We start from the raw sequence: 10,533 nt of genomic DNA on the forward strand, positions 1-10,533 counted from the left end.
ATGTTACCACACTCACAAGGGAGTGTTGAATGTGTCTATTTCAGTGCCTTTAATATTAGCCAGAACTTCCAAGACAGCACCAAAGGGAGAAATGAGGTCACTGCAAAGCAATGGCTAGAAATTGTAAATAAGATTGCTTACAGGGCTTATGTGGTAGATGGGAGTTATAGTGATGTTTGAAGTTTACCGTCTGTGCCCAAGAAAAGCAAAACATCTCGAGACACAGATGGCCAAGTACACTTTCATGCCGTTCTTTTCAGAGTGGAAAAAAAGTGCACTAAGGACATGCTTTGTATTTCTTTGATTTCACTCTGACCTTCTGATTATTTATTTGTCATCAGACACAAAAGCCTATCAGTTGTCTATTGAGATCCAGTTCAAACTATCTATACTTTCTACTGTACTGGCTTAATAGAGCATGGAATAATACTGGCTGACAGTAGTTTGGAAAAAAAAATAACATTCAAAAGTAAGGGTCATGTCTCTGTGTAGGCATAAAAAAAAGATAAATGCAGAAACAGGCTTGGGAATGAGGCCCCAATACCTAAATGCCACCAAGTACTAAGGAACCAGAATGCTTCAGACAGTGGGTAACTTACTGATTCTGGTCATAAATCTGCAGTGAGCTTTATGTGGTTTGAGCCCTGCCACTGTGTGGAGTAGAGATACAACTTGGGGAGCCTTGCTGACCTGTACAGTGGTTTGTTTGGAAGTGAAGATGCCATTTGCCTCAAGACTTACTGATACAGAAAGTGTGTTTGAACACCCTGGACCTACAGTCACTGATACAGTTGTGAAGAAATCAGCATTTCCAGTCTCAGTGTAAAGCATTGGTACGCTGCAGTCATCTCATCCATTTCTTATCGCTTCTTTTCAGCACAGTGCAGAATGCCAAAGCAAACCTGATTTTTTTTTTGTTTTTTGTTTTTGTTTTTTGTTTTTTTCTTTTTTTTGCTAGGAAACTAAAGTCCAGATTTTCAGTTTAGAGTTCTTCCTGCATCTTATTTGCAAGGCTGAGTTATAGCCCTCTAAATTACAAACAAAAGCACTGGCCAGCTCTAGCTAACAGCTCTGATGGATGCTATTATATTTCTTCTGCTAGTTGGCACTCAACCCTCACTATCTCATCAGCATAAAGGGATGCTGTCAACTTGACAAATTGTGTCTTCCTTAAAGGGGGGGAGAAAACGCCGTACCTACTATTGTTCCAAAGCTGCCTGTACAAGAACGGTGACTAGGAGAGAGTAAGGATGAAAGCAGGGTGCTATTTCACTGCCTCTGTTCTGTGTGTTTACTTTGCATATTTGACAGCACTGTGTGGTGTGTCAGTGTTGCTAGTGTGCATTAGCACTTCCCCTCCCAGACTGGCAAGAGGATGTCTCCTGGGAGCAGGGGGTGCAGGAAGGTCAGCGAGGGGAGGGAATGCTTTCATCCCAGGCCTTGTATTAACAGCAGCAGCAAAAGTGAGTGGAAAAGCAACAAGAGAATTTGTATATACATTGCTCGGGATGCCATTGTGCTTCGTGCACTGGTTTAAATTGTTTTCTGACATGCTTGGGAAAGAAGGAACTCTCCCTCCACCCATCTTCCTTCTCCAGATGTGATTTTTACAGTGCTCACAACTATTTAAAGACAAATCTATGCAAGACTCACACTGTCTGAGAGAGGCCAGTTTGGAAACATTCAAAGTTGTCTGCATCCCTTTAAATGCAACACTGTTCATACCCTTTTAAGTGCCTAAGCTCTCCCTGGAGGATTATGCATCCAACCTGGCAAAAAGGAGAGTTCCTCCTTGGTGTTTAAAATGACTGGCACAGTCCAGAGAACCATCTGGTACTTCCATCCCTGCCAGCTTCCCCTAAAATGTGCTCAGCTGCCTCAACCCGCAACTCTGGGAGCAGCTGGGAGACCTTTTGCTGAGCAGTGAATAATATCCCCGTTCTGGTTTGGAGTCTGGCAGTCATTGATTCGCTCCCAGATTCGGAGGAGGACAGCCCGGACTGCTGTGTCCTGCCGAGAAACTCAGGAGGGAAGAGAAACGGGAGACCGAGCTCGCCATCTCCTGGGGAAAAAGAAGTCGCGTTTTCAGGAATGTTTCTTTTGTTGTGGCATCCTTTGATTCTCTCTCCTTTCATTCACGCGTGCCCAGCCTGTGGACGGGAGATGGTCACAGGTGCTGTTCCGAGCCGAGCCCAGCCAGGCCAGGCAGTACCAGTTTAGAAGGCTGGAAATACTCAGCGAAGTGGTTATGTTAAATTCTCTCAGTGACATTTAGGCTTGAGTGTTTTAGTAAACTAGGAGGACTGTAAATATAGGCTCATTTTCTTGTTCTCTGTTTTAGCCTGGTTATTTGGAAAAGTTTATTTCCCAGAGGGTGGCTGAGCACTGGAACAGACTCCCCAGGGAAGTGGCCACAGCACCAGCCTGACAGAGTTGAAGGAATGTTTGGACAATGCTGTCAAGCACATAGTGGGATTGTTGGAGCTGTCCTGTGCAGGGTCAGAAGTTGGACTCCATGACCCATATGGGTCACTTCCAACTTAGGATACTCTGTGATTCATCCTTTCCTAAAGGCCAATGATGCAGAAAGCTTAGGAAGCTTGTGAGCTTGCAGTGACCCTGCTGTGGTCCCTCTTCTTCCTGTGCTAGTCAGTAACATACACCAGGGAATTGTCACAGCTGGGTGTACTGTGTCAGTAATTCACGTATTTCATAGGTACAGCAGCAGCAGCATTGTCAGTGCCAAGACCCATAGGCACTAAGAAGTCCAGAAAAGAGGTTTATAAAGCATCAAGCAACACATACAAGGGCTGTTTGGCCACTGATTCTTACACTGAGGCTTCTATTGGACACCTTTGATTTTTTGAGTGTAACTGGAAAATTTAAGACCTTTAGCACATTGTCATCAGCCTTGCTATAAGCGTGTCCCTGCTGTAGTTTGTGAGGTTTAATTCACTGGTGATGGTAGTGCAGCTGCCTTCAAACAGGGGCCAGATGAATGTGAATCGTGAGAGCAGATGGAAACACTGGGCAGGACGAGCATGTATCGATGGTGGGTAAGGCAAGGTCCTGCATTGTAATGACACAGGGCTGTGTTGGTGCAGTGAAACTGGAGACTAAATCACATAATGTTAACCAAGTTATACCTTGGAGAAGTCAGTTAATAAGGCAGGCCCAAGTGTCACAAGCATTATTAATCTCTGATATTAATGAAGAGCAAAAAATCAGCAACTACCTGCACAACATTTGTGCAGACAGGGGGAAAAATACATAACAGTTTGTGTAATTACTGTGTCATGCACTGAAATTTCTGACTAAGGGGTCAAAATGTTATAAAAAGAGTCTGGGGAGGTGGGATTCCTCAACTTCAAGTGCTGCTGTGACTCTACATCCTAATGAGATGACTCTTTTAAGGGTATATAAAAAAGAGTGGTAAATGTATTAAACTGCTACTTCTGTAGGGGTTATAATGACTCAGAATAACCATAGTTATAAAGCAGCTGAGGAAATTACACCACTAGGTATGTTGCTCCTAGTGCCAAAAACTGAGATTAAGGTGGACTATTTTGGTTTTTGAGAGATGTTCATTTAACAAGAGACCTATCCCAGATTGGTCTCTTGATCCCAAAATGCCTTTTTCAGTCCTGATCTGGGCAGGCGGTCCCATCTATATTGTTAAAGAAACTTCATTATATCCAGTGAAAATTAGAGAGCAAAAAACCCAGAAACTAACATTTTTAACTTGGGTCAAAACAATTCCACAGATTACTAGTAACAAAATAACTTGTTTGAAGTGAAACAGTAAGACCTCAGTTATAAACAAAGCAAAAACTTCGTATACATGGTAGTTTTGGAAGAGCTTGAGTATATAAATTTCATATATTAAGCTCAAAACTTAAATACAGAGTAATTATTATACCTTACCAAGCCATCATGAGTCTTAGGAAGTATTCTACTGTTTTAAACTACTGTTTAATGATCAGTAATTGAAGTAGAAGCTAGGAATCTTAAAGACATTTTCTTGCTAAGCTTTTCTTACTCTCAATCACATCTTCACAATTTTTAGTCTGAACAACCTAAAGTGCACATTTTCTTGCAATACAAGAAAGCATTGTTTGTATTGTTTTGAATAATACAAAAGTAGGCTTTAATGTTTTTAATGCTTTTCAACACTCTGACACGGTCAGATTCAACAGTGTCCGATTGTGAAATTACAATTTGAATTTAACTTGCACATTGTATTTTACAAATACATTTATCACTGTTTTGTTTACTGTAACTGAATTAGCACCATTACCAAGTGCACATGTAGAAAATGAATTTTGTATTTCTCAAATAGTGGAATGAGGATGGAACTTTTAAGCTCCACTTCACAATGAAGGCTTGTGGTTTCCTGGCAGGAGTTCATTCAGGTGATTCACATACTATGACAGTTCATTCTTCAGTAATGTCCTTGGACAATCCTCCAGAAACACTTGTGGTGATGACCCCATTCAAGGGAGATGCAAACTGTTAAGTGAAGAATGGCCACTGCAATTAGGAAAGGCACAGAATATAGAGCTTACAAGGCTTAGTCATCAAAAGTGGAAAGAGATTTTACTGCTAGTTTAATAGGAGGGGAAAAATGGAAAGGCAAGAAAGAAGTAAGCAAAAGAGGACAGTGTTGGCACAGTAACAAACTGGTAACAGAGAATGAATACATCATCTCTTAGGCTAGCCCTACCAAATAGCAGCAGTAGGTGGAGGGAGGATGAAAATCTAACTCATTTTAAGAGAGCAATAATTTTGTGAAAAAGATCACATATGACTGCCTGCAGTAGAAGGCAATTTATTCTCTTTCTTCATAAAAAGGACTTTAATGTGAAGTTCTCCTGCTGTCTGGGTAATGACAGTCCTAGTCAGCTTCCCTTGTTTTATGTACCTTTTTCTGAGCAGTCTCAGCTCTTCTGGCTAAGGAGATAAGAGTCCACAATACATTACCCAATAATTTAGGCAAAGATTTGAAGGCAAGCTCTCACAGCAACCTAAATATTGGGCTAAAAAATACCAGTGTCTTCTTGCAGAATGACTTGAGATCTACCCCTGAAAAGTCACCATTTGTTTGGCATGTCTCTGGTCCAGTGGGCACACTCCTTTTTATTAAGGCTCCACAAGCAACTTTTAGCTACCTGCAGAAAGCTCCACTCTGCCACCGGAAAAGCCCTTTCAGTTTTAAGTCTTTCTTTTCTTTACAACTATTCTATAATTGTGTAATTGTTTTACATGAGAACAACTATCAGTTCTTCATTGTATTGGACCCTACATTTTGACTATAACTTCAGTATTTACCTCAAGGATTTCCTCTGTGTTTTGACTTCCTCAGCTCTTTTACAGTACCTCATCCTGCATTATTCACCTCCTCAGTGATTCTCACCTTCTAAAACACCACTATATCAACTATTTGTTATTTTTCCTTAAGGCTAGGCTGCAAAGGCAATGAAACTTCCTCATGCTGAAGTACTCTGAGAGATGTTTTTCACAGCTTGAATCTTACAGAACATACTCTTAAATATCCATCTCCTCCATTTGAGATGTCCCTATTAAACATGAAATGTACTAAGCATTACACTCTTTGCTCAAGACATTAACAAGAGCCTTGCCACACAGTTGGTCTTGGTGCATGAGCTGCATTTCATCATTACCTTCTAAAGGCACAGCCTTCACTTGCACTTATACTCTGGCCTGCACTTTGGGGGGTGCACATAAAATTAACAAAGTTCTTGTAGTTTATGCACACCTCTTGAATGACTTCATGTTTCCAAACACAACAAACAATGTTTTGTGTCCTGAAGGAGAGCCCAGTGCTGTAGGAAAGACTGGATTTTGCCATAAACACATTTGGATACAGACTTCTATAGAAGCTCATCAGAAAGAAGAATCTGAATTTTGTTGATTTTCTGCATTTAACTCCTCCAAACTCTCAATGCACATATATTTATAAACTTCTAGGTCAGGGTCATCACCTCTAATATTGAACAGAGGTGGTGCCCATGGAAAAAGGTGTCCTGAAACTGTATTACAATGAAGAGAAGGAAGTTTAAAACATGAATCAATTTGAATAGGAAACAAAAGATCCTTCTTCAGCAACAAACATGAACATCCATTAAACCAGCCTAGAAACTTGGCACCATCACAAAGAGGCTGGTAACCCAGGACAACATCTCTTCTAGACTGAAAAGGATTCACAAAATCAATTAGCAGTTCATTCTTTAATTAAATGAAGATTTACAGAAACACTTTGGAAAAGCATAGGCACGTATTGCCACAGAGGGGTTTCATACAGCACAGAAAATAACCTTTAGTTCTTTATTCTCCCAGTCTGGCTTTTGTGCAGCAAAGGCAAAGCTAGAGTCCAATAAGCCCCAAACATGAATTACCTGAACCCCTTCTCTTCTTTTCAAACAGAATGAGGAAATTAGTTCCTGCTAAAGATGTTCAGAAGAGTCATTTTGCAAATGGTGCTGTGAAGCTGATCAGAAGGGAATGTGTTGTGGCATAATTGCCCTATTTCAACGCATTATCCTGTAATAACAATCTGCAGCATGGCTGTGCTTCATTGAGAGGGGGAGAGTGCTACATCCAGCAGGCACCTCAGTACATGCACATTCCAGAGAGAAGCACCATCCTTTTCTAATTCTGGAAGGCACCCCATTACCCAGCTTGTACCTTTCAGATTCTCATTTCAGGAGAGACAGAACTTGCTTCATTGGCTGCAGCTATTTGCTGTTTCCAGTTATGACCCTTGTGATTAAGCCAGGCTCTGAGCTCTCAAATCCTCTTCTGTAACGGTGAACAGCTTTTGTTCAACAGCATAATAGGAAACCACTTTTTGGCATCCAACCAAATGAATATCTGAGTGTTAGCTTTTCAAAAGCTATCTCACTAATTCGAGAAAGAAACCTCTTTAGTTTTGTTTTGCTGAAATAGGCAATATGTTACTCTAGGCTGCAACTTCTGACAGCTGTAGGTAGAGAATACTTCCCTTCCCTGCTGCTGGAATCCATGCCCTTGAGCATTCATTTGTTTGCAACGGCAGAAAGCTGGTCCCGAATCCTTCCCAGACCTTCCAACATGGTGTCCAGCGTTTCTTTGCTCAGTTCCATGGTCAGTGCAGAAACAACAGGATTATTTCCACATAAGGCAGCATCTTCCTGAATCTTAAAACAGGAATGAAGATGTTAGTCATATGAAAAATTATATGTTTTTCCAGAGCCACTACAAATGTCATCATTTAAGACACAGATTAAACAAAATGGTTTGAATTTGGAATCCAGCTCCATCCTGAAGAACCATGGCATATTTTCTAAGCTGTCTGCCTCACTAGTGAAGTACATTCACATTGACAGAGTGCAAGTGAGCATCTACTGCCATGAGTATTGGTATATTTTGAAGATTTATGTGGCTGGAAGCCACTTCTGTATCAAAAGCATCTCAGCAGATACCACAAAGGATACTTAACCCCATCTCACACAAAGAAATTAGATTTTAATTCCTCCTCTGAATCCCACTCATCTGATTTTTATTGGCTGGGGGTGGGGGGGGGGAAGAATCCAAAACTCTGCAGAACATAAGCAGTAAGTTAGGTGTACTCCCCAAATAACAGATGTGGCCAGTGAAGGAAGTTATTAGTAATCTCAAGTAATTTCCCAACTAATGAAGTCAGCTAAACATGCTGGCAGAGTGCTTAGAATTAAAGAATGATGGCTTTATCTTCTTTTTTTCTGTAGAAAACAATGGTGACTAAGAACAAACATGGTGACTTCTCACATCCTCATGCACACAAGACTTCATGCAAGAGAGCTTTATCAGAGACATCATTCCCATGCTCTGTGGCATTCCAGGTATCATCTCTGAGAAAGTCAAAAGGCCCACCAGGCACGAGGCAAGCACCAGAACCGGTTTGCCCGGCAAGTCAGGTGTTGGACTTCATTATTTCTGTCCTTCACAGCCACTGCCATTACCTTTAGCTGCAGCAGGCAGGTAGGGACTGCCATTCTTACGATGCTGTCTGATGATGTCTTGATGTCCACCCTCCAGTCCATGTCCACCAGCCGGGGCAGGGAGACTGGGGGGGTTAAGAAATAGCTCTGTTAGGCTCAGCAGCACACGATGATACCAGACCCTGGAACCTGTGACTACCACCATGCACAGGCCTCTCCTGCATGAGTGTACAAGTTTAGTTGCAGAGTGTACAAGTTTAGTTGCCACTACGTGGTTTCCCAACATTTTACTCTGAAATAAGCCAGTCTCTGAAGGCCTCCTCATAACACTGGAAGGGCAAAAAGGGTTCTTCCATCATTACACGCAATGACAGCTCAGTGCAAGAAGCAGAGGTAAATTCCCAAAGCAGCTGGGAGAAGGAGAGCAGTAAGATATCTTCTCCACATCTTTATGCCCTGCCTTGCTGCCTGCTACACGCAACTAGTGTTTCATCATGAGCTGCTCTGGCACCTGCATGCTTATTGCTCTGCTCTGAAACTGGTAAGAAAGCACTCAGGAAAGCTTGTAAAATCCAGCAGTATAAAACATGTTATTTCAAACTCCCCAGCCTGGGAACCAAAGCATCCTGCAGCACAGCAAGCATACTGGCAAACTGCAATCTTCACATTCCTTACAAATATTTCAAATATCATCCTAATTACATACAGTCTAGCAGAAACCATTTAACAGGTGCAGTACTGACATCAACAGCTCAGAGCTGGAGACCTCTTGAGCCCACACAAGGAAAGAAAGACAGGTCTAACTTGGCTGCTAAGGAAAGAGCTGTCTCAGTAGGCAATTGCAGCCTGTCTGGATTCTGCCTATTGTAAGATGCTTAGTGTCCTCCTCAGGGCTTGATTGCCAGCCTTCCTACTGACTACAGACTCTCAAGCTGCTTCCTCTCTGTGCTTTATTGTCTAACTGATTTTTTTTTTCTGTCTGGGGAAAGGCTCTCTCTCCCTGCTCCTGCTGCTTCCTTGCACAGAGCTCCAGGGGGCAGTGCACAACTGGCTGCCTTGCTTCTGCTTTTGGAACAAATTCCAGTTCACAGTCTGTTAGGGCCAGTGCTTGGCAGCATTTGCAACAACACAAAATACATCTGTTTAGCCCTGTATGTTAATTTGCAAAGATTGATTCCTGGTGGCTTGGGAGGGGCAGGAAACCATTCACTTTTTTACATTAACACAGATCAATCTGTTGGAATGTCTGGCTTGCACCACTGCCCTGGTCTCTGTGTAATGCATGTCTGATATTTCATGGACACAATAATAAAATAATCCATTATTTCCTAGCAGACAATGTCATTCCCGAGATTACTACTTACTCTGACTGGCTTGTGCTTCATTTCTCCAAGCAGAGCTGTGAAAAAGTGGAGAAAACAGTATCAACAGTGCTTTGAGTAAAAAAAAAAAAAAAGAAGTAAGCATTTAGCATGGCTTATCCCCAGCTGAAGGGTCACCAGCAGGCAAACTGGGCTCTTCTGGAAGGGCAGCTCATTTAAAGCACGTACCTTTCTCCCTGGTTTTATCAAAGCAATGGGCTCCAAACACTGACATGTAAAAGCAGAACTGCCCTCCCCTGCCACCACCTCACATATGCTGTCACATACAGTGCCTCTGCACCCGAGCCACGGTGACAAGTGGATGGATATCTGAATACTACTTTGATTTTCTAGTGCTGAAATCTAGCACTCTAAGTTTTATCATTACCAGTAGCATTTTTTCACCACACAGCTGTTAAGATAAAAGGAGCTTTGCATATTGGGAATGTAGCCCACATCCATTTCAAAAGTCATGGGAAAATTCTATGGGCCCATGGCTGTGTTTCATTGGCCACTCAGGTGACACGTTCTGTTCAACTCTGGTCATCCCAGCCTGTGTGATTATGCCCAAGGCACACAAAATTGACAGAAACGAGACCATATCCATATATCCATAATCCATATATCCAACCACATACCCAGACCTTAACTCTCCAGCTGAAAGCAAATGGCAGCCGGATAGCACTTACATATTCTCCAAGATTATCTTAGTCAAGAGGTTTTTCAGATTTTGGTGGAAGTTTTCTGGGAAGAGACAGAGGATGTCTTCTGCCCTGGTCAAGCCGCGGAACACCACGTGCCTGGTGAGGTTGTGCAAAGCAGACACCAGCTGTCAGGAGGCAGGAGAAGGGGCCGGCTTGAAAAGCGTTACATACAGCACAGGAGGGCCCCTCTTAGCCAGGAGACACAGCTTATGCAGCGAGACCCACACCACCAGAGCCCTGGGCATCCAAGTACGGCCCGACAGCCTCAGCAGGATGGGGCTGAGCTCCTCAGCGCCCTCCGGTTCGCAGCCTCAGCCCGTTCCCTACTGCCGCGGGCGAGGCTCGCTGTTAGCGCGCACGTCCCGCTTCAGCAGCGGCCGCGGAGCCCCGCACCTTCCCGAGGGCCCGGGCCACCCCCGTACAGCCCCGCTCCCTCCCTCCCTCCCTCCCTCCGCCGGGGCCCGCGGCTGCCCGGCCCGGCCCTACCTG

At 43.1% G+C, this 10,533-nt stretch overlaps 1 protein-coding gene across 1 annotated transcript in view; it reads right to left on the reverse strand.

Annotated features, from left to right (window-relative positions):
• Positions 1 to 4,151: 4,151 nt before the first annotated feature.
• COMMD9 (COMM domain containing 9) overlaps positions 4,152 to 10,533 on the reverse strand; it is a 6,679-nt gene continuing 297 nt past the window's right edge. The window contains exons 2-5 of the mRNA XM_033515182.1: positions 10,030 to 10,171; positions 9,344 to 9,378; positions 8,001 to 8,104; positions 4,152 to 7,196 (exon numbers count right to left, since the gene is read on the reverse strand). Of these exons, the coding sequence (XP_033371073.1) occupies positions 7,056 to 7,196; positions 8,001 to 8,104; positions 9,344 to 9,378; positions 10,030 to 10,171 (422 nt within the window). The 3' untranslated portion in view covers positions 4,152 to 7,055. The remainder of the gene's footprint in view (positions 7,197 to 8,000; positions 8,105 to 9,343; positions 9,379 to 10,029; positions 10,172 to 10,533) is intronic.

Source organism: Parus major, chromosome 5 (genome assembly GCF_001522545.3).
Source record: "Parus major isolate Abel chromosome 5, Parus_major1.1, whole genome shotgun sequence".
Classification (NCBI taxonomy): Eukaryota; Metazoa; Chordata; class Aves; order Passeriformes; family Paridae; genus Parus; species Parus major.